Source organism: Antechinus flavipes, chromosome 1 (assembly GCF_016432865.1).
Source record: "Antechinus flavipes isolate AdamAnt ecotype Samford, QLD, Australia chromosome 1, AdamAnt_v2, whole genome shotgun sequence".
NCBI lineage: Eukaryota > Metazoa > Chordata > Mammalia > Dasyuromorphia > Dasyuridae > Antechinus > Antechinus flavipes.
Window position 1 is genome coordinate 219,363,839 of NC_067398.1, and position 24,319 is coordinate 219,388,157.

Below are 24,319 nucleotides of genomic sequence, written 5' to 3' on the forward strand. Positions count from 1 at the left end.
CAGTTGCAATTTAAATGTTATTATGATGCCAAATGTTATATCAGACATTAGGAAGTGTATTGTAGGTGATAAGAAAATGACCTTGAAGTGAGGGGAACATAATTATTGTTAGATTATCTAATGAGATTCTTTTGTAACTTAAAATTGCCTTGATTATTTATCATATTTGTACAAAAGTTTTGCCAGAATAATCTCATGCAGGATACAATCTCCATTCCAAAATCCCATCCTACTGAAAATGATATGATTTTTCTGTTTGTGCTTAATTTAATAGTATATTTCTGAGGTTTGAGAAGTTATTTAAAAAAATTAAAACTGAAACAATCCAAGTTTTCCATCCTTGTAACTGAGAAACAAATTATGCTCTAAAGTTTATGTTTCTCAGATTACTATCACAACTAGCTTAATTTTAAGTCCCTTACAAAAAAAAAGTGAATACGAATTAAAGTCATGAGGTATTTGGATATAAAAAGACCTTTTGTAGGAGTTCATCTGTAGGGGGGAAGAACCAATTTCCTTACTTTTAAATAATTGCTAGGCATATATTTAATACATATCATATTTCTAGTAATAGTTATGCAGAGGAGGTAAGCATATCAATAAAAAATTGTTAAGAAAATGAATTGAAATAAAAACTGTCCTCTCTCCTGTCCCCATAATAAGAGATCACATATTTATGCTATAAGGGAAAGTTCAATACTTGTGTTTCAAATGCCAAAGATATTTCAAAAACTAGTAAAGAGAATGAATTAATAAAACATGCTATTGATTTATACCACAGTATTTTTGGAATGGTGGAGCATGTGTTAAGTGCAGTAAAATTGAAAATGTGGTACATAGCTGACTTATGTAATTTAACAGAACTCAACTGTCTTTTCAGAGATTTCTGCATATTTTGGATCTGGCTCCTCAGTGACTTACAATTTTCAAGAATATTATACTTTAAGTAAAAATTCCAGCTCTCATGCTGCTTCATTTCATGGTGACATGACACTCATCAGAGAAACAATCACATTTAGCTTTCGAACAACGCGGACTCCAAGCTTGTTGCTTTATGTAGGCTCCTTCTATAAGGAATACCTTTCAGTTATTCTTGCAAAAAATGGTGAGTTCCTTTTTAGTGGGCAAAAGAAAATTGTATGAGAAAATTAGAAATATCATAGATCTTATCAGTATTTATACTACCTTAGACTAAAAATATGCTATTCAACTAATATTTTGTAACCATTGGCTTCATTTTTCAATATTATCCAACATATTTATTTTCCTGAAGAGATATAATTTCAGTGATTAAATCAGGGTGGTTTTCTCGTATTATACCTCTGATAGTTTAACATTTTTATGTTAACTATGTTTTATGATTGTAGCTCTTCAGTGATGCATAAAAATAATCTGAATTCAATTTTGCAACTATTTTAAAACATATCTAGTTAGATTTGACAAATATTTCATAAAAAGCAGTCATAGCAATATAGATGTTAATATAAAATATCAAGTAGGCATAATTTTCCACATACACCAAATATAAGGAATATGAATTTTTTTTCAAATAAATTCCCAAACATAGTATTTTTTTTTGCCAGTAGTTAGAATGTCATAAATGCCACGAAACATCACAAAACAAAGACAATCTGCCTATTTCTTCTGTTTGGGAAAAATGCTGATAGGACTTGGTGACATTGGATTGTTATCACACAAATTAAATCTATTAATTAGTAATCTAAAAGCTTCCATAGAAATTTCTAGCTAACAGGTTGCATGTTAGGTATGTGAATATTCGTGGTCATGTTTTGACCTGGCTTTCTTATAACTTCCTAAACAAATAATTTTTTTTTAATAACTCCTTCATTGGGTTTAATAAGAATCTATTAGCTATGAATTTTTTTGTCTGTTTTTGCTGAGATAATTTGGATTAAGTGACTTACCGAGGGCCAGGAAGCCAGGAAATATTAAGTGTCTGAGGCTAGATTTGAACTTCCTGACTCCAGGGCTGGTGCTCTATCCATTGTACCACCTAGCTACCCCTAGCTATGAACTTCCATAGCATTTTCCAGGTATTCAATGACATGCTCAAAAAGTTGCTATTATGCACAGTTAGTGAGTTCTATTAAACTTTCTCATTTAAGAAGTTATGGGGAAAGATAGGCCTGATAAATAAAAATAGTCTCTGATAAATATAGCACCTGACTTGAGACTTTCCCCTATGAGTTAGGCTTGCTGGCTTCAGATACTTGGGAAAACCTTCAGGGTTTTTACTTGTTATATTTTCCTCTCCTACAATTTTTTTTTTTTCCTTACTGCTTAAAGATGAATATTCTATAAACAAGAATAGCAACATGGAATAGTGGATGGATGACAAGACATGGTGCCAGAAAATTTGGATCCAAACAAAAATCGTAATTTACTAGTGCCCGAGGCAACTAGCTAATTATATAAATTGTAGATGAGCTGCACATCTGCATTATTGTAGGAAGTCATCCCACTCATAAAGGTAAAGGTCCTAGCCTTATCACCAAATGGGTGGTTTCCTGAGTTACACCGAGATGGGTTAAAGACCTTAGCTTAAAAAGACCAAGGTCACTCACTACATCCAGGATCATTTCCAGTGGTCCTGATCTCTATCTGGCCACAGGACCCATATAGTTCTGCAGGACAAAGTGAGGCTGTTGACCTTGCAAAGCACCCCTTATTCAAATCCAGTTTACTTGCATGTCATGGCATGACTTTCCTGATATCATGATCTTGTTGCACAAAAGACAAAGAACTACAAACTCACATAATTTTTCCCCTCTCAAAAATATTATATGAGAAAATTTGTGAGCTAGGTAAGGAAATTGAATTTATGGTAATAGGAGTTTTGAAAACAAACTAAAATTAGAATTTTTGTATTTTCTTTTAGGCTTTGAGCTTAACAGAACAGAGGGAAAACTTTAAGTTGGGAAGATATCCTGTGAAGCAAATTAATTGGTTCTCCATAGGTGCATGAGTAGTATTAGTTTTCAGGGTACAGTAGGCCTGAAACTGTTCATTTCTATTTAACTTCATCCTGAAGTCTATGATTGTGGCCATATGGAATGATTTTCACATACTTCCCTATTTTTTTTCAGAAATTTCCATGTGAATACAATAACATAATATTATTATTGTACTGCTAAGAATTCTACATTGATTGACCAGACTATACATACATTATTTCTTTTTTTATTATAGCTTTTTATTTATAAGATATATGCATGGGCAATTTTTCAGCATTGACAATTGCAAAATCTTTTGTTCCCTCCTTCCCTCCACTCCTTCCCCCAGATGGCAGGTAGACCAATACATGTTAAATATGTTAAAGTATATGTTAAATACAATATATGTATACATATCCATACAGTTATTTTGCTGCATTACACATTACTTCTTAGTCCAGATGTTGGTACTTTAGAACTTGTTACAATAATTATATATATATATATATGTATATATATATATATATATATATATATACATATATATATATATATATATCACATATATACATACATACATACATATAAATATGCTTCATTTTATTGAGAACACAATTCATAAAAGAATTGTAAGAGATTGTTTACTAAATATTCTTTTAGTTATAAGATTGGAGTTAGAAAGAACTTTAAAGGTGACCTAGTACAACCCTTTCACTTTATGGATAAGAAAATTGGCAGCCAGAAAATTGTGACTTACCCCCAAACCCTTAGGTTATAAGTAGGAGAGCTGACATTCTAAACTAGTTTCCTAAATCAGTATTGCATAATGTTGGCCATTTCCATAAAAGCTATTGGAAAATCTTGCATTTCAAATGAACCCAGAAACTGATGGTGATAGTATACTTCATAAATTAATAACTAATAATCGTTTGGGAATATTGTATTTGAGATAGAGGAAAAAAGTTTTGCTGAAATGAATGTCTGTGGGAGATGAAATATCCAAATATATGATATTGAACAGGTTGAAATTACACATTCTTTTATGGAATTAAGAAAAATGTTATAGATTTTTGTATATGTTGTTGTGTAAATCACAGTGTTTCTAAAATAATATTTTTTATCCTTTAGGAAGTTTGCAAATCAGGTACAAATTAGATAGCCAACAAGAGCCAGATGTTTTTAACAGCAATTTCAAAAATATGGCTGATGGACAGCTTCACCATGTGAAGATTAACAGAGAAGAAGGTGTACTATTTGTAGAGGTAAATTTCAGGAAGACTGACACCCCCCATGATGTACAACTTAAAAGAAAATTAAACAATGTAATCTTGAAACACCTTCTACTTAAGGCTTCTTCATAGCTTATGGAAAAAGAATTGCATTCTATCCTTCTGGGGAAATGGGACTCTATTGGCATTGTTTCTTAAAGTGGCATTTTCCCCCTATACTTTGCTCCATTTTTTTTCTGATAAAGAAATGTTTCTGGCTTCTTGCATATGAAATTGATCAGTTATCACTATACAACAAAAAAGTGCTCATCGGATTATGAGAGCAAAAATACTAAGGAATTTTTGTTACAATCATTTTTAAAGCATTATGAAAAATACATAACTTATTGATAAAGCCAATTTCTTCCCAATTGATTTCTTGACGTCAGTGGGAAGAAGACTAACTTATGATTTATGTTATAGGTATTTTGAAATGAAAACCACCCAGTGGGAAGAGAAGTTCTCATGATTCTATTTTAAATTAAGTCATATATGCAAGCCAGGGCTGGGTAATGAATTATTATAAGGACTAGCAGAAACATCTATTTATTGTCTTAGAATAATATGTAATTGTTTGATTTTGAAGTTTCCTTTTAAGAGAGGTGGGAGCTTTTTATCTTAAAAAAAAAAAAAAGCCTCACACATCTTGTTAAAGTGCTTACCAAATAATACAATACATACAGAAAAGTTTAAAAGAAACATAGATTCTGTCTGAAGTAGAACAATAATTTTCCCCCTCTCCCCCAAATAATAAGTACTTAAAACCATGTCTTAGTCAAGATTAAAATTATCTGTTTGTTAGAATTGTTGGAAACACTTTTTCTATCTTAATGATTCATTCTTTAGAATTTGTTCTTTAGTTATTTTGGTAACATTAATAAGTATTTGTTTTTATGTCCCAGTCTTCTTTGCTTTCCCTTCTTTCTATCGAGAAATTGTCATCCATTCTGTTATTGTTGTCTTTTGGAAAAATCTTTGTAGGTTAACCAGAATCCAAGAGAGCAAGTCACTCTGTCCTCTGGTATAGAATTCAATGCAATCAAATCCCTTGTTCTTGGCAAGATTTTAGGTAAGTAGGAGAAAGAGCACTTTTCCTCAAAAAAGCACAGATCAAAAGTGTCATGTTACTCACATAAAACACTAATCTTTCTGATAGAAATTCCTTGTCTTCAATTTAATTATATAGTGAGTGACAATCAAGGTAGAAACTATACTTCTGTCAGAGTGCATATGTAATCATGGATAAGTGTTTCCTGTAAAATGAGCAAGTGTATTCCATTAAGAATAATTTCACACTTATCCCTCTCATTTGGCAATCAAACATAATGAAACATGGTATTTTGCTTATCCTCCAGAAAAGAAGAACCATGATCAAAGGAGATATAAAGACCAAGGATTATTTATTAATCAGTTTCCAAATCTAGAAACCATCAAATGAAGCTAAGGTTAGAGCATTTGAAAGGAAAAGAAAAGAGAAGCAGCTGTTTGTTTTCTTTCTGCTAATGAATAAGCCCTGGGAAGTGGCAGAGATCCTGTTTTTTCCTGCTGTAATATAGCTGATGGAGGTTTTGTGATTGCAGTCTTTTATCCTTATACCCACTCTAGAAGTTTCATAGCTGTTATTTATCCTGCTAAATTCTCCTGATTACATCATTCAAAAGTCTAATTATCATTTTAGAATGATAATGTGAATGCTTTTTTTCCCCTTTTCATTTTCTAATTTTTATCACCAAGGACAAAATTGATTTTTTGGGGAGTTTTTTTAAGAGGAAAGAAAATACAAACACCCTTGACATTTATCCATAACAGTGAGAATGACTGTATCATTTTGCTGCCTACTTATTATTCCTGGATTAGCAGTTTTTAGTAATCTAGTTTATTTAGGGAAATTTAAGTAAAAAGAATAGAGATAAACTTTTCAGCTACTTGCATTTTGACTCATTGGTCATTGTTTTTTTTTTTCTTATGTATGTTCCCTCAAACTGAGACTGCCTGAGTGAGCAGAGTGCTGCTGGATAATGAAACACAAGGATGCTGACTAGTTTTATAAGTGTATTAAATGTTTATAAACACTCTAGAAGACATTAAAATTATGACTTCATGTTTTCCAAATAGGGGAAATGTCAAATTGCCCTATTTTCCAGGTGTATTACTGTCATAGAAAAAATTATGATTTGCAAAGAAATATTTAATAGCCTAAAGTAACCTAAAGTGAAAATATCACAATTTTACTTATAGAATTACTAATATACATGAAACTGTTAAGGTGAAGACTGATTGGCAATCTTATTATTTGGTTTAAATGTAAATATACGATGCTTAACAAATATGACTATAAATGATAATTTTTTTTATGATGTTATTTTAAAAATTAAACCAAATCTTGGTCTGGCATAACTCACTAAAATATATTACCTTAGCTATAAAAGTGTAGCTTTTATAGTAAATTTTTATTAGTCATTATTGATCTAGACCTGTCAGCTTATAGATTGAGGCTCATAGATTATAAATTCAAATCATCTACATAACTGCTAAATTTTTGTACTAATTAGTAATAACTACTAGAATTTTAGTAGTTATATAGATGCATTGAATTCAGTTTTCTGAGATATTCCTTGACATGGTATTACTATATAGTGAAAGATCTAGAAGCTAGGAAATTAGGACTCTATTTTTCCTTCTACCACTTAGATGTTCTTGGGCAAACTATCATACTGGATATAGTAACCTTCTCCATAAAGTACACTGATGAAACTGAAAACCATTTCTCAATAGATAAATGGTCAAAGAATATGAATTGGTATTTGTCAAAGGAAGATATCCAAGCTATTAGCCACCATTTACAAAAATGAAAATCATTAATTAAAGCTAATTTAGTGGTATATAATTCAGTAAAATAACTCTGAGGTTCTACCAGACTGGCCAAGAAGACAATGACAAATGTTGTAGGAGGCTGCATGAAAATAATCACATTTGTGACCTCTTGGTATAGCTGTAGATAAATCCATCTACCTTTTGTGGAAAACAATTAAGAATTATGCCCCCAAAGTTTCTAATTTACAAGTTTAGTCAGCTATACAACTTTTAAACCTATAATACAAAGGAAAAAAAATTAAATAGGAAACTTTATGAACAAAAATATTTATGGGAACTCTTTTGTAGTTGTTTCAAACTGGAAACTTGGGGATAGAAGAGTATTTTTATCAGGGAATGAAGTACAAATTATGGCATATAGACATAATGGGATAATATTCTTTCAAAAGAAATTACAAAATGGAACATACAGTTTCAGAAGAAACTTTGGAAGACCTCCATAAACTGATTCAGACTAAGGTAAGCCGATATAGGGAAGCAATTAAAATAATGATAACAAAATTTAGAAAAAGAAAAAACAACAACTTTGAAAGCCTGTTAAACTAATTAATGGAGTAGCAAACTAAAATCTAGAAAACTTGAAATGCAACATGTTACTTTTATTCTGTTAGAGAAATGATAAACTTGAATTACAAAAAGGGCTATACATTTGCAAGCATGCCCAGTCTTAGAATTTGTTTTTCTGGAGTATGTATGTTTAACATGAAAATTTTCTTCTTTTGTTTCTTCATCCTTCTGTTTTTTCCTCCCTCTCTCCTTCTCTTCCTCCCTTTTTCCTTCTCTCCCTCTCTCCCTCCCTCCCTTCCTTCTTTTCTTTTTTCCTTTCTTTCTTCCTTCCTCCCTTCCTTCCTTTCTTCCTTTCTTCTTTCCTTTCTTCCTTCCTCCATCTCTCCCTCTATCCCTCCTTTCTTCCCTTCCACCCTCTCTTTTTCTCCTTCCTTCGTTCTTTCCTTTTTTCTTCCCTTCCTCTCTTTTTTTCTCCCTCCCTCCCTCCTTTCCTTTCTCCCTTTCTCCCTCCCTTCCATCTTCCTTCTTTCCTTCCTTCCTTCTTTCATTCTCTTTTCTTTTCTCTCTCTCTCTCTCCCTCTCCCCTCATCCCCACTTGCTACTTTTCTCTTTTTCTCTGTTGTATAAAGATAGATATTTTGGGAAGGGCACAAATTAAAAAAAAAAAAAGAAAGATAAGAAAAGAAACAAAAAAGACCCCTTAAAATAGCAAAAAACCAAAAAACCAAAAACCAAACATTTTATTTCCTTATGCTCAATTATAATAGCTCAAGAAATTCTGTGGTTGTCATTTTGAGAGCCACAAAGATGAAGAGCAAGAAGAGACCACAGAAACTATTTGTCCAAGCTTCTCAATTTCTAGATAGGAAAAAGAGACATAAAGCAGTTTGCCCAATTGACACACAGGTCATTAGTATCAAGATAGAATGTGAATCTAGATCCTCTGACTCTAGACCTAGTATTCTTTCCATTATATCAAGGTATTTCCCAAATATAATTTATTTGTTTTTAAAAGGTCAAATTAAAAAACAAAACCAAAAAATCCTAATAATAGAAAATTGCAGTTGAGTAATTTTATACCTTCTGTTTTGATTTTGTTTGACATATTTAAACATTTTCAGCTTAAAATATTTCTTCTAGAAAATATTTAATCTAGTCTACTAATAAGTAGAAGTTTTTGACATTCCAGCAAAGTAAAACACTTAGATATGAGAATACCATATTGGTCAGTAAATGGACTGACTCCATATAAGCTTTATATACAAAATAAAATCTCCTTTAAAGAAAAAATTAGTCCATATAATGAAAAACAGCATTATTTTAAGGTTTCTTGGTGATCTGGACTTAGAAAAAGAGTGAGAGCTACCTTTTTTTTGTCATCATAGTAATATAAAAGAATGCTTTGGAATAGTGGACAAAAACCTGATTTAAGGGTAGAAGAACCTTATTTCAATTCCTATCTCTGGCAAAGTGCACTTGGTCAAATTGCTTAACCTCTAATGCCCCTCAGAAAATTCTCTTAAAACAATAAACTTGAGAAAAGATGTTGATCCACTATGAAAGAGGAAGTTTCTTACCAGCCCTTCTTGCACTTAGGAAATTATATACAGCTGGGTTGTGGAGTTGTTAAAACACTCTCCAGGGAGTCAGAAAGATCTGAATTCAAATCTGATCTTAAAAACTTTCTGCATATATAAACTGTGCAAGTCACTTAAAGTATGTTTGCCTCAGTGTCCTCAGTTATAAAATCGAAATCATAATACTATATGTATCCCTGAGTTGGTGTGTGGCTCAAATGAGAGTATGTTTATGCACTTATATGCACTTATTGCATATCTGACAGGTGTTTGATAAATGTTTCTTTACTTCTTTCATTGTTCCAGACCAAAAATACAAAGAAAAAATAGTAGGCCTGTTGTTCTAACTATAATGTTTAGCCAAGGAGGCAAAATTGTGTGTTTAAACACATGAGTTAATAAGAGACCTATAGCAGTGGGTCTGAGTGGTAATTAGAGGAAGGAGTAACTCCACTTTACATTCAGAGATGAAATATTGACCCATTATCAGAGAATTTCAAAGTCTGCCCCAAATATCCTCTACTGAATCACATTTATTTTTCTTCTGGGTATGGCATATGATTTTGTGTGAGTAACAAATGTGCAATCAAATTGTCTGGGCAAATCTTCAAAATACCTTTAACCTTATAGGCACAAAGTTTGAGTGAAGTAATAACTAATGATTTCTATGAAAAATTTGAGGGGCAGCTTGATGGTACAGTGAATAGAGCACTGGTCCTGAAGTCAGGAGGATCTGAGTTAAAAATCCAAATTCAAATACTTATATAATCCTGGAAAAGTCACTTACCTCCATTTGTGGAAAGAAGGAAGGAAGGGAGGAAAGAAGAAAGGAAATAAGGAAGAAAGGAAAGGAGGAAAGAAGGACTTCAATTTTTTGAGAACTTGTGGTTTGAAATATGTCAGTTCTTCCACTTAGACCACAATCTCTATTGTATAAGAGATTTGCCATTAAAAACAAACAAAAACACATAGACCTTACACTATTTCTTGATGAGACATTGCAAATCTGCCTAGGTTTGTCTTGCTATGAAAGGTATATAGTCTAGCTTCAGATATTGACTTAAAACTTTTTTAATTTTACAAGAACTTTCAGAACTTGCACTGGGTTTAAATTCTTTCTCCAACAATTACTAACTTCATAAATTATGACTGTTACTTAATCTCACTGAGCCTCTGCTCCTTCAGCCATAAAATGGGGATCCCTCATCTGTACTCCACTGCAACATATAATATTTTCTTCTTAGGATTGTTTTTAGGATTAAAATGAAATGTATGTAAAAGTACCATATAAGCCTTTAAGATGACATAAACCAGAAATAATTATATGACTTGTGAGAGTCAGTCAAAACAAAAGTTAATTAAGGACCAGTTAAAAATATATTCTGGACTACTTTATTTCAAAAAGTCTTTAAATACTAATTCTATGATGTTAATTCTCATATTTACATTTTTTCCTTCTTTAGTTGAAGTTTTCTGTTGTCTTCTTATTTCATTTAAACTGAAAATAACTGATTCAATTCAGTCTACTTTGCTTGATCTTTAGTTACTGGATAAGGATTTCCTATTTAGAAAGTGTTATCAATAAAAAGCTATTATAATTTTTTTTTTAAAAAATGCTGTCTTGGGAAGGGGAAAGAGAAAAATATTTGTAACATGGGGTGTTGTAGGCATGAATGTTGAAAACTTTCTTTGCATATATTTGGAAAAATAAAAAAGAAATAATTGCAGAGTGTTGTACAATCTTGTCAAAATTTCCAAACTCTATTTGAAGTTTTCTTGTCAAAGATACTGGAATGCTTTGCCGTTTTCTTCTCCATTTTATTTTAGAGATAAGGAACAGAAGGAAATGAGTAAAGTGACTTGGTGAAAATCACTCAGCAAGTAAGAAATTGTGGTCATATTGAACTAGGGAGGATAAGTATTCCTGATTGATTTCATTGTGCCACGTTGGTATTTAAAGTACTAATGGCTCAATGGATGTTGATAGGGATAGAAGAGACTGTCCCTATAATTTTATTAATAAAAGGAGCTACCAAATGAAGAAACTCCCACTAACAATGCAGGTTAGCATCTTTTTTAGAATTTTGAATAATTGCTTGGAAAATTGAGGATTTCCCAGGGTCAAACAGCCAGTATATGTCAGAGACAAACAGTAAACCTAGGTCTTCTTGGTTCTAAGAAGATATTCATAGCACACCATGTTCCTTCAACTATCAGTCCTCGATAATCAGAGGAAGAGATGTTATACTCTGTCTAAATAATGCTGGGAAAGTTCACTTCTGTTGAACTCTTCTCATCTGGGAAATTAACAGGTTGAACTAATTAATATCCAATATCCCACCCAGCTTTAAATTCTAAGATTGTAGATGAATGCATTAGTAATTCTTTCTTTTGCTTTTGTTTTTTTTTTTTTTGTTTCTTCCCCTCTTTGACTTTAAAAAAGTTAGGACTCCTATCCTACACTTACATCAGTTGTAGGCAATTTAATGTTTTCATAGGATTGAGTGAGATTGGCTCTCTGATTTTCATCATGTAGAGATCTTTTGATGAGGAAACTCCCTCCTCCAAAGCAGATTAATTCTGATTAGTACCCAATTCTGTTGTATTTGGAGACCTGATCACACCCAGTCCCATCTGTTTTGAATTTTTTAATTTTTATATTGTTATTACATATTATATATATTATAAAATATTATGTATTTTATATTGTTTCTTTCTTGAACTCTTAATCCTTCAAGTAATTTTCATAATATTCAAAAATCTAATTAATCTTGTGCAACTTCAGAGAGAATGGTTGTGTTTGGTGACTATTACCATGACTTCTTTAATTGCTTTCTTTCCTATATTTATATTGGTGGAAGGAAAATATACTATAATAAGTAACAAAAAAAATCCTCTTTTATCTATAAATCAAATTCATGGAAAAATTGTGAGTACATATTATCTTTAAGAATGAACATACTATGTGCCAAAATGTTTGTAGCAGCCCTATTTGTAGTGGCTAGAAACTGGAAAATGAATGGATGCCCATCAATTGGAGAATGGCTGGGTAAATTGTGGTATATGAATGTTATGGAATATTATTGTTCTGTAAGAAATGACCAGCAGGATGAATATAGAGAGGACTGGCGAGACTTACATGAACTGATGCTAAGTGAAATGAGCAGAACCAGGAGATCATTATACACTTCGACAACGATATTGTATGAGGACATATTTTGATGGAAGTGGATTTCTTTGACAAAGAGACCTAACTGAGTTTCAATTGATAAATGATGGACAAAAGCAGCTACACCCAAAGAAAGAACACTGGGAAACGAATGTGAACTATCTGCATTTTTTTTTTCTTTCCGGGTTATTTATACCTTCTGAATCCAATTCTCCCTATGCAACAAGAGAACTGTTCGTTCTACAAACATATATTGTATCTAGGATATACTGCAACATATCCAACATATAAAGGACTGGTTGCCATCGAGGGGAGGGGGTGAAGAGAGGGAGGGGAAAAAAATCGGAACAGAAACAAGTGCAAGGGATAATGTTGTAAAAAAAAAATTACCCTGGCATGGATTCTGTCAATATAAAGTAATTATTAAATAAAAATTAAAAAAGAAAACAAAATAGGAAAAATAAAGAAAAGTATCTCTGGCATACAAAAAAAAAAAAAAAGAATGAACATACTATTTGTTTGTAGAAGGCTATGTTTGGGGGAATCCTCCCATTCACCTTCCACCCCACTCCTGCCCAAGGATGTATTGGTGAAGCACCACACTTCCTTATATTTTGTTATATTTTTTGTGAATTATTATCAGAAGTAATGTTTACCAATTTAATGTTTGTTCTATATTTCTCTACTGGAGTAAACTGAATCTCATTTTCCAAAGCATAATGCATAATCTACTTGATAATTTATAGAATCTGATCTATCCTGAATGCATGTATGTCCCTTATTGTCACTAAATAATCTTTTGAAAGTGTAGCTCATAAGTACATATCCCAATTTTTGGTGCACATAAACATTCTTTATTACTTTTTGTGCATCTCAAACATGGGAAAAGAGATAAAATTTAAAACCTTATGAAAACAACACCACTAGTCTTTCAGGAGAGTAAGAACAATTGATTTTGTTGCTTTAGCAATGAAAATGAGTTATTTCTCTTCTCTATTTAGTTGATACTTTAAGTTTTGGTACTCCAGATTGGTAATTTAGGGAAAACAATTTTTTTCCAAAATACTCTGAGCTGCACCATTTTCTTAGTCTGAAAAATTTCCTAAAATTGCATAAGACAATCTTGATTCTGAGAAATTTTAGTGCTTAAGAGTTGCTTTTGCAATGGAAGGATATTTACAATAAACAATCCAATACCACCTTCATTTTTGGTTAAACATAGTGATTATAAGGGATTAATTTTTTACAAATTTAATAAATCCTATTTGTTTTGAACTTTTCTCTTTGATCTCAATAATATCAAAACCAAACTAATAGAGATAACTAAGGAGGGAAATATAGCATTAGTTTCTGTGTCAGAGGAGGAAAAAAGAACAATATAGTGCTATAAATACTAGCAATGCTCTTGTTTAAAATACAGAAAAAAATCTTGTAAAAATGAATGAAAAAAAAAAGAAAAGTGGAAATTCCCATTGAAACATATTGTATATTGAGAATGTATCTCTGAATAAACAACAACAAAAACAATTTTGGCTGATCATATTAGAAGGAATCCAAAGAAATAACATTTTTACTTAAGCCCTATATTAAGTTTCTTCGTATATATATTACAGTCCTAATTAATATATACAGAAGATAGTGGGAGGGAAGAAGGAAGGATTACTCAAACATTTTCATATGGCTAACTTGATTTCCATTTTCTGCAATTTAAATTAAATTCAACTGATCTCCAGAAGAAACAAAACAACTGGTCATTATTATTGGAATACTTATTTTTCCTTTATATGAAGACAATGAAGCCATTTCAATTTTTTCTAAATGTATTCCTTACTCATTAATCTTTTCTAATCTTTTAAAATTAAAAATGATTCAACTAATTTCAATTCTGAAAGGATATATTAAGTTCCTCTTATATTTAAAAGTGCAGTGCTAGATGTTAAGGATTCAAAAACAAAAAACAAATGAAAAGTTTTAACCTTAAATTGATTTCATTTCTAGAAAACAAAAATATTTTTATGAAAAAATTTCTTTTAAATGCTATGGAGGATTAACAAGAAATCATGATCACTTCAATTATATCCTACTTTAATTAGTCTTTTCTGAATACTTTTCAACATGAGAAAAATTAGAAATTCCTTCTTTCCTGAATATATGCAGATACAATGTTTTATGTATAATATACAATTCCAAATAGATAAAGCTGTGATTAAGTTCTCAACGGACATTTCTTATAACATAAAACTAATTTTTACTTTTTACAAATTTTGGAGATGGACCTCAACCTTGCACTGGAATTATGTATTCTGTTTCTTTTGATTGACAGAAAATAATGATGTCGACCAAGAGACAATGAAAGCCAACTCACAGGGGTTCATTGGATGTCTCTCTTCTGTGCAGTTTAACCACATTGCTCCTTTGAAGGCTGCATTACATCACACAAGTTCAGCTCCAGTCACTATTAAAGGGCATGTAGCTGAATCAAACTGTGGCACTTTAACTGGAGCTGAGTCAACACTGAGTGAAACAACACATTCATTTGCAGGTAGAATATTACTTTCTTTATTTGTATTTCCTGATATGTTTTGCCCATTGAGTAAACAACACTCCTCTCATTGCCATTACTTTACCTTGGATGACACCTTGGGGATAGTTTTCTATATATGTTCCATTTGGTCTGTTCAGCTTTGTTTTCTGATGTTCTTTTCTATGTTTTAGTTTCTTATTCATTTGAAACTATTCCACTGAAATGTTATAAATGTCTGCACCATAAAGATTCATACTTTCTGATATATCCAGATGTTCTGTTCTTGTGTCAAACATGTGTAAATTATTTTAAAACCCTACTTTCTACTTGTTTCTGTCACTGTCCTTTTTTTCTGCTACAGATCATTCTGGACCAATAGATGAGGGAGAGCCCTTAGCTAATGCAATCAGAAGTGACTCTGCAATAATTGGAGGTAATAGGGACTATGGTAGTAGCTTCCTTAAAACTTTTTATTAATAATTATTGCCATTTGATTTTTGGTTAAATTAGTGAGAATGCATCATACAAGAAACACATGCAAAGAACTGTAATTTTATTTTAAAAGCTGCAGGCACTTGGAAGGATCATTAACAGACTAGTTTTCCTATTTACCATTTTTCTAATATCTTCTTGACATCAACTTCTCTAGAAATAGTTGGTCTAAGTAGTTGAAAAATCCACTGAAGCATAAAATTATAGCAATAGTTGCAGAGCCATCTAATGCAAACATCACAATATGGAAATGGACACCAGGTGCTCTAGGCATACAGCATATGCTTAAGGAAAAAGCATTTTAAATGGCTTCCTGGACGTAAGGCTGCTTTTACAAGAGGGTTATGTTAAGTGTAATGGAATCTGTGATAAAATTGCTATTTAAAGCACATATTTTGTGCTGCCTTAATACTTAAGAAAATAGGAATTTGCATGTGTTTAGAGACTTTCCCCAAAGAAAGCATCTTTTGCTTGGATTTCAAATTGAGAAAGCAATAAAATCCTTTTTTTTTTTTTTTTTTTTTTTTTTTTTTTTTTTTTTGGCAATAGGAATAATGTGCTCTCTGAGATCTAATTATCATATCAAAAAGTGATTCAGAACAGCACATGTTTACATTCTCTCTTACTGGAGAGGCAGCATGGTAGAGTGCTCAGCACAACAGGTTTGGGAGTCTGAAAATATGCATTATAGTTCTTTTGGTTTTGCCATTTGAGTATCCCACACTTATTTGAAGATAGCTTTTCTCCAAAGAAAGGAGAAAATTATTCAAACATTGATGCCCTGTGCATTTTTCTTAGATCATTAAAATTCCCATTTTTAGGAATTATAAAATAAGGGTCAAAAATGAGTTAAGAACACATAATTGACCTGTCCTTATTTCTACAATAAAATACACTATTTTCATTTGAACCAATTGACAGGGTAAATTTTTAAAGGGACTGGTTCATTTTTTATTATTTTATTTTAAGAATCAAAACTTGAGACTGTTGTGCACAGATGATTCTCAGTATTTCTTAATTAGGAATTCTATTCTGTGTTTAAAGAGCATGTGTGACAAGTACACAGAAAAGTCAGTGACAAAGCATAAGATTAGATCATGCCCAGAAGTCTGATAAAGTAAAAAGATGGCTGTGTTTGCAATCAAAGGACTGAGGCTTGCTTGTTCTGTCACTTATTACTTTAAATGCAGTCCATTCAAGTACATAGGACTAGCCCTTTTTGAAATAGTGAAGTCTTCAGAAAACTGCAGCAACGTATATATTATTTTCCTGGGCAAGTCACTGACCGTGCTTGTGCCTTGGTAAAATGAGGAGGTTGGACTAGATGTTCTTAAAATGTCCTTTTCTATTTCTAAATAAAGGAACCAGTGCAGACCATTACACGCCTCACAGAGAAATGAATAGATACAATTGAATCTTTCAAATAATTTATAAAGTTCAAAGCAGAAAAGAAAAAGATTAGAACTAACTTTCATGTATAAGAATGAGTAATACTTTAGAATTCTTTTTGGAGTGGCTATAAAAATTAAACTGTGAGTTTTGAGAGACTGCAAAAAGAGAATAGCAATAAAAGAGGTTTTCTTTTTGGACTGCATGGCATTTCCTTTTTGTTGTACCAGCATAGATTCTAATTAAATTAAAATTATTCTTCTCCATCAAGAAATATGTGGTGTGTCTGTGTTCACACACATGCATATTTTATATATGCAAATGTATATTTATATACCTACATGTACACATGTACAAACCTATACATAGTTTTTAAAAGTTATGGTATATATATTTTATATACATATATATTAAGGTTTTTGAGGGAAAGGGTATTTGTGATTTAATTGATATAGATATACACACACATATATACATATACATATGTATCAACATAATATATATTGTTTATATGTAACATAAAATATAAAGTATAATATATATTACAGAATATGTTTTATATTATATATTTAAGCATATATAGTTGGCCTTAAAATCTTAACACATATAGCTTTCATATATACATATGTTTGTATATACACATACACATTTATACTAATTAAATTAAAATTACCTTTCCTCCTAAGAAACTTATGAAAGAAATATAAACAAAAGTATATGCACATATATATTTATATATACAATGTTTCTTCCATATATGTGAAAGGTCACTCACTTGGGCTCAGTCTTAATATTTTTACAGAAACAGATTTGCTGGCCTGAAGTAATTATTTAATTCACTCTAAAATATGGTAAGTGGGCATAGCAAAAAAAAAAGGTGGAGCCAGGGTAGGGTGGCAGAACATTGACAATTTGAAAGACATATACTGTCAACACAGAATATGAATGGTTTTCTTCAAGACCATCTTATTTAATAGATATTCTGATTATTGACACATTATTCATATACTAAGTCCAGGATTAAATAGCCTTTTGTTCCTGAATTATTCATTTTAAAGTTCAGGCCAGCTTACTATTATTTATAATTTACTATTATTCCTTGAAAACTACAGCCACAGTTGAACTTTTAAAATTTATAATTATCAGTTTGAAGTTAATCATAACACTGAAATTTGAGTTAGATAAGCTATTTGTTGAAGGTAAATTAATTCATTAGCTTTTTAAATTTTATTTATTTATTTTTATTTAAATTTATTTTGACTATACAATATACTCGAATCTATGAATGTCTTTCCACACTGACTCAGTGCAGTTTCCAATTTTCATCTATTTCTATGGATCAGTTCCTACTTACAATACTCTAGTTGCTTCAAGGACAAAGAAAATATCTCCTAAGGGAAGGTGTATTTATATAAATAATGAATGCTTGAGGCACAATAGAAAGAGTGCTGGTTTTACTGACTTCGAATTTGCATTTAAATATTGTCTCTGACAACTGTTACTTGTATGATCTTAGACAATACATTTAAATTTCCTGTACCTCAGTTTCCTCATCTATAAAATGAATTGGATTAGAATGGCTTCTGAGATCCTTTCTTTCTCTTTGACCCTATAATGTTCATTTCCTGTTAACTATCATACCAGTAAATGCTGAAATGAAATGAAAGCCATAGTTTTAAAATTCAAAGAAAAATAATAGAATTAAAACTGGAAGGAATTTTAGAGGTCATCTAGTATAATAATCCCTTCATTTAATAAATTAGGAAACTAAGATTTAAAAAGCTCAAGATCCTTTAAATAGTAAATATTAGAGCAGAATTTAAACCCAAATCCTCCAACTTCAAACCCTATACTATTTTCTCTGCTTCATGACAAAAAAGCCACAGTACAGTCCCTTCCCTCTAGTTAACAATTAAGTTGATTATGAATGAATAAGGCTTGATATCAGTTAACATTATTTAAATATTCAACAAAGTTTATAGTGAAAAGTGCATTATGACTCTAACTGGTTTTTTATTGTTTGTTTTATAAAATTTTTTAAACTCTAGAATTCTTAATGTAAGAAATGAGTTTAATTTCAGGTTTAAATAACTTTAAGATTTTATTAAATGTCTCAGAAGATTCTCCATCCAGATTTTAATGAACTAAGAAAATAATTTATTAAAAAATATATATACACCATGCAATTAAAAAAAAGTATATATTATATATATAGATATAGATAGATATTACTATAGATATATAGATATCAATAAAAACATATCTATATATCTATAGCTATATCTATATATGTACATATGTATGTATGTATATAGTATTATCAACCAGGACCTGATTTAAAAAGACATTGTTTATATTCAAGTCCTAAATTCTCTCTACAATTTTCTTCTAATTGGAAAATAACCTCCAGTAGAGAAAAGTGCTTATAAAAGAAAATCTGAGATAGATGAATTAAACTAACATTTTTAATGGTTTTATATAAGATTAAGTAAATATACAATGCACTAAGATATTTTATAATTTTAGCTGCATTAATTATTGTTGAAATAATATATAAACAATTAACTTGAATTTCCTATCTCTGCAAAATATCGTTATGCTAGTTGTCTGTTGTGCCAATTCCAATAAATGTTTTGCTGGGTCTCTAGGAATCTGAACATGGACCACCACCAAAATTAAAAATGAAATCAAAAGTTTGCATAAACAGAATAAATATGACTTCATTTGTAGAGTACCTTAAGGTATAAAATATAATTTCCTAACAACAAATCGGTGAGGTAGATTGGAGTCTTTAATTGTTCTTATTAATTCATCTCTTTAGAATAGTGTCCCACTAAGGGTAGATGGTACATGTGTTTCTTTCTTCATTTAACAGAAAAAGAAACCGAGGGTCAGAGAGGTTAAATAATTTCCTAAAATTTAACAATAAATAAGATTTGTAGAGTGAATTCAGAAGTTTCCTAAATCCAAGTCAATCACTTTGCAGACCACTATTCTACTTTATAACTATAGCTAAACTGTGAGCTTCTCTGTTCAATCCTTCCTTGACTGATTTGATTGACTAAATCAAAGGTTTTATTATTATTATTATTATTATTATTTGTCATGGACTCTTGATGAAGTCTATGGAACCCTTCTCAAAATGATTTTAAAGGCATAAAATAAAGTGCATAGGAAACAAAGGAAATCAACTATATTATAATATAGTGGGTTTTTGTTTGTTTGTTTTTAAAAGCCCCCAGATTTCAAGTTAAACAGAACTGGTCTAAATGAACTGATTGATACAATACTGATATTGCCACTCAAATCATACTTGTCACAACTCATACATTTCAACCTATTTCAGTCAATAATTTTTAGTTTTTGAGATTTAAATTTGAAAATGATGATATAGAAAAATACGAATTCACAAATATACATCAATTTTAAAATGTTCATAATATAAAAATGACATAAAATATGTATTGAAAATTTATATTTTACTTAAAATGTCTTTCTTCAGATGATTTCCTTAAAAATCCCTGGAATTATTTCAAAATCTAGATAATTATTTGCATTTAATAGAACCATGTATTACAAATGCCAAAATTTCTGTCACGACTCAATTAGATTTAATGGAAAAGTCAACTTTGCCTTATCTTAATATGACAAATCACAAGTAATGAATCAGCAATTCATAAGTCCAAATTGGACCAGTCAAAAATTTGATGAATACTGTTGTTTATCAATGATCAGGATCACTCTGCAAAAATGTCCAAGATCCAGAAAGATTCATTTTTGCTTCCTATATGAATACATAAACATATACAGATAAACATATACACATATGTATTTATGTAAGTATTTACATGTAACTTTAATTTCACTATAGACAATGGATTATTTTTAAGCTTGCCATATAATGCATTATGTGGAATCAGTGGGGCAGTGACAATTAAAGTATTTTAATTTGTTTCCTTTTCTCTTTTCTTTGCTAAGAGAACAATTCAAAAAGATTTTAGATATTCCCTAGCTAGATATTCTCAGTATCTTCATCTCTATAGATGATGTTTAAATGTATAAAAATATCTATAATCTTTTTGATATTAGGATTTTTCTTTTGCTCAGTACATATATTCATCAGCCTCTCATCATCAAGGCATTTCAAAGTAATATTGTTAAAACTTGCACGCATTTTAATATCATAAAAAGTATTTGTTATATTATTAAGTATTCCAAAATGCATATTTTTCAACCTTTTAAACATTCCAGTATTATGTTCATACAGTGATGTGGACATGAAGGCCTTTGAGGAAATCTAAATACATTCAAATGGATTCTTACAAGTTTAGATTAAAGCCATAAAATAAGAATGTGACATAGAATTTGATGGGACCCAGAAGCAATATAAAATTTATTATACTACTTGTGTTATGATGTTAGAAATATATGGAATTCCAAACTTTCAAAAAGACATTATTGGCTTTTGTAGTAGCTTAGGAATTTTATTATCTCTTCCTAGCCAATGAAGTCACAGGGTACTTTCTATTCATTTAATTCTTTTGGAAAAAGACATTATTTTGAGATTGACCCCAAGTATTGTTTTTCTCTTCCCCCCATTAGGTGTGATAGCAGTTGTGATATTTATCTTGCTTTGCATCACTGCCATTGCAGTACGGATTTATCAACAGAAAAGCTTGTATAAAAAAAATGAGACAAAGAGGGCAGAAAATGAAGACTGCACTGAGACTGCCCTGAAAAGTGAGCTCACCATGCAAAATAGAGTTAATGAAAATCAGAAAGAATATTTCTTTTGATTGGAATTTGATTTAATTTAATACTATGATAGTTTGACTTTCTTGCTAAGCCAGGGGCTCTCAATGGACAAAAAAGAAAAAAATAAAATAAGCTCTTGCACTCAAACTTAATGCAGTGGATTTGCAGAACTCTTTTACTGCATATGTTTCAGTCTCAGTGATTGCTCTAGGAGGCCTCTTTCAATGACATATATTCCTTAACTATCATAAATGCATTTTATGTAACAGTGAATTAGATATTGTAAACAATTTCATTGTTGGTAGTTTCTGACCGTTCTGATGTGTTCCTCTACATCTGAAGTTTAACATGTATAATGCATATGGCTTTTAAATGGGAGAATTGTTATGAACCTGTTGCCCTATCCTCTTTTAAAATGAAATTAAGGAGTTTTGTTCAAGGACAAAATTCAAAGTTTAACAATGATGCTTTAAGTTAAATGACTTTTTTTTTTTTGACTGTGCTCCCTTTAGTTATCCTTTATGTATGAAAAATAGAGTGGGAAAAGTTAATTGACTGGTGTGAGTACCTCATTGTGAGTGATAACAAAGTGACCAGGAACTCTGTTAGTTCTCCCTATAATATCATCAATATTATGCATTATTCGATTGAATATATAATTTTGTTTTTGTTTGCTTGTTTGTTTTATTAAGATGGGGTAAAATCAATGTTGGATGTAAAATAAGTGTAGCCAAAATGTACAAAAATGGATTCTTGATACATTAGGTTGGTTTTTCTTTTTAGTAATTTGTTATCTCAGTTTGTAGATGGCGGTCAGTTTAGAGATTGACAACTATTAAACACATGTAGAGTGTATGATTTTTACCCTACATTGATTGCCTGATTCATATACTTCTTAGTTCTTTGCAAAATTAATCTGTCTCCACCTATAATTAATGGAAATATAATCACAAATATTTTCCTCAAGCATACAAAATGACCATGTTGATTGACTTTTCCTAAAGTTTGTTATATTTCTGCTATTATTTTAGCGCATAATTGAATTCTTAAAATGGCCTGTCATATACTACTTTATTAATGTAAATCTCCAATTCCATTTCTGAATGCTGTTTTGTTTCCAATCATATGTTGCCTATGTATTAGATATTTTCTCATTCTTTTCTTCACAATATTTTATTGCTTTGGCATTTCTTGGAACAAAAGATATAATGGCACAGCTAATCTTATTTCTAAAAAAAATATTGCGAGGGAGAAAGCATATTGTTATACTATCTTCCTTAAATTTACTTATCTGAACCATCTTTATGTATGACTACAACGCTTCCTCATTTGAAAGACAATATGAATTATTACTGAATATATTTTCATCGTGATATATAAAATATATGAGGCAAAAATTTTAAGTGTAGTGTTCTGGGGATAGTTCTATAGTAATCAGGCAAAGATGATTAGAAAATTGCATGCTACCATCCTTTGGATTTCAAAAGCCACTTAAGAAGAGGTGCTATACTATCTTTCTCTCTTATGTTGTGCCTGCCAAGTAGAATCTTTAATTTCTTCACACCAGGACAAGTAGGAAACATATCTCCATTCCAATGAACTCTTTTAAAAAAGTTATTTTTTCCCAGACAGAATAAAAACAAAACCTATTTTTATTGTTGTTTTTTTCAGAGGTGACTTGATTTCTTTCATTGCATTATGTTTATACTGATGTTGCTTTGAAAGTATATAAAACAACAATAATAACTAAGGATTCTAATTAATGCGATAATTTTAAAATAAAAGAAAAAGGGAGATGTCATTATGAAGGATAGATTTAGTTTCCTCCAAAGTTTTGTACTGGTTAGGAAAAGAATTTACAAAGTAAATATACATTTTGTCAGTGACATTAATGTCTATAAATGTTATAATATCACTGTATCATTAGCAGGGAGCAAATGTTAATTTTATCCCATAGAAGCATTAACTGGATTAAGAATTGAAGTTTTAAACAGGTTCATATTTGAAGAAGCAGCAGAGCTCTTTGTTGGCTGCATTCCTAGAGGGACAACAAAATGGTGGCACCAAAGTGCATTGAAGCATAACATACCATCCAGTTGTCCCTTCATTGGCCTTCCTTTCCCAATTTGTAACCTTTCTCCTCTTGTCTGTTAATAATAATAAAAAAGCATTTTTGAAATAAAATGAGGTAATATTTTTAAAAGTTGTATAAATGTTTTAAATTGGGGAAATATATACTAATTTTTTTCTAAAACAGTAAAACTTGTAGATGTGCGCTTTCTACACTGGTGAGTGTATTTCTTTATAAGCTTTGATATACTTTGGGCTATTGTGGTTAGTTAACTAATGCTGAAGCTACAATGGTAAGTACTTTTTAAGCAAATAAAACCTGCAAGAAAACTACATTTTTTACTGATGACTATGTATGAAGAGAACCTATAGGAAAGATCCTATGAATTATAGTGATTTATATATTCTCCAATTAGACTTTTTTTCAGAAAACATTTTATTGACTCAACCATTAAGTATTATTTGATTTACAAATATGCTCAACTCTGGACTAGGCTTTCATTTATTTATTTTTTAATCTTCACAGACTTTTATTGGAATACATTTCAAACATGCAGGACTTAATTGTAAACCATCTTATTGATTTTATGTGATAAAGCAGAAACATAAGAACATTAATCTTTCTGGTGTTTTGATTTTGGAAGGAAGGGACAGAGAAAGAGAAGCAGAGGGAAAAAGAGAGAGCCAAAGAAAGGAAAGGAAAGAAGGAATGAAGGATCAAGAAAGAAAGAAAGAATGAA

The 24,319-nt window shown here is 30.7% G+C and overlaps 1 protein-coding gene across 1 annotated transcript in view; it reads left to right on the forward strand.

The window, feature by feature from the left end:
- CNTNAP4 (contactin associated protein family member 4) overlaps positions 1-23,792 on the forward strand; it is a 630,591-nt gene extending 606,799 nt beyond the window's left edge. The window contains exons 18-23 of the mRNA XM_051996707.1: positions 881-1,105; positions 4,083-4,216; positions 5,204-5,291; positions 14,673-14,891; positions 15,235-15,306; positions 21,357-23,792. Coding sequence (XP_051852667.1) covers positions 881-1,105; positions 4,083-4,216; positions 5,204-5,291; positions 14,673-14,891; positions 15,235-15,306; positions 21,357-21,550 — 932 coding nt within the window. The 3' untranslated portion in view covers positions 21,551-23,792. The remainder of the gene's footprint in view (positions 1-880; positions 1,106-4,082; positions 4,217-5,203; positions 5,292-14,672; positions 14,892-15,234; positions 15,307-21,356) is intronic.
- The last annotated feature ends 527 nt before the right edge of the window (positions 23,793-24,319 follow it).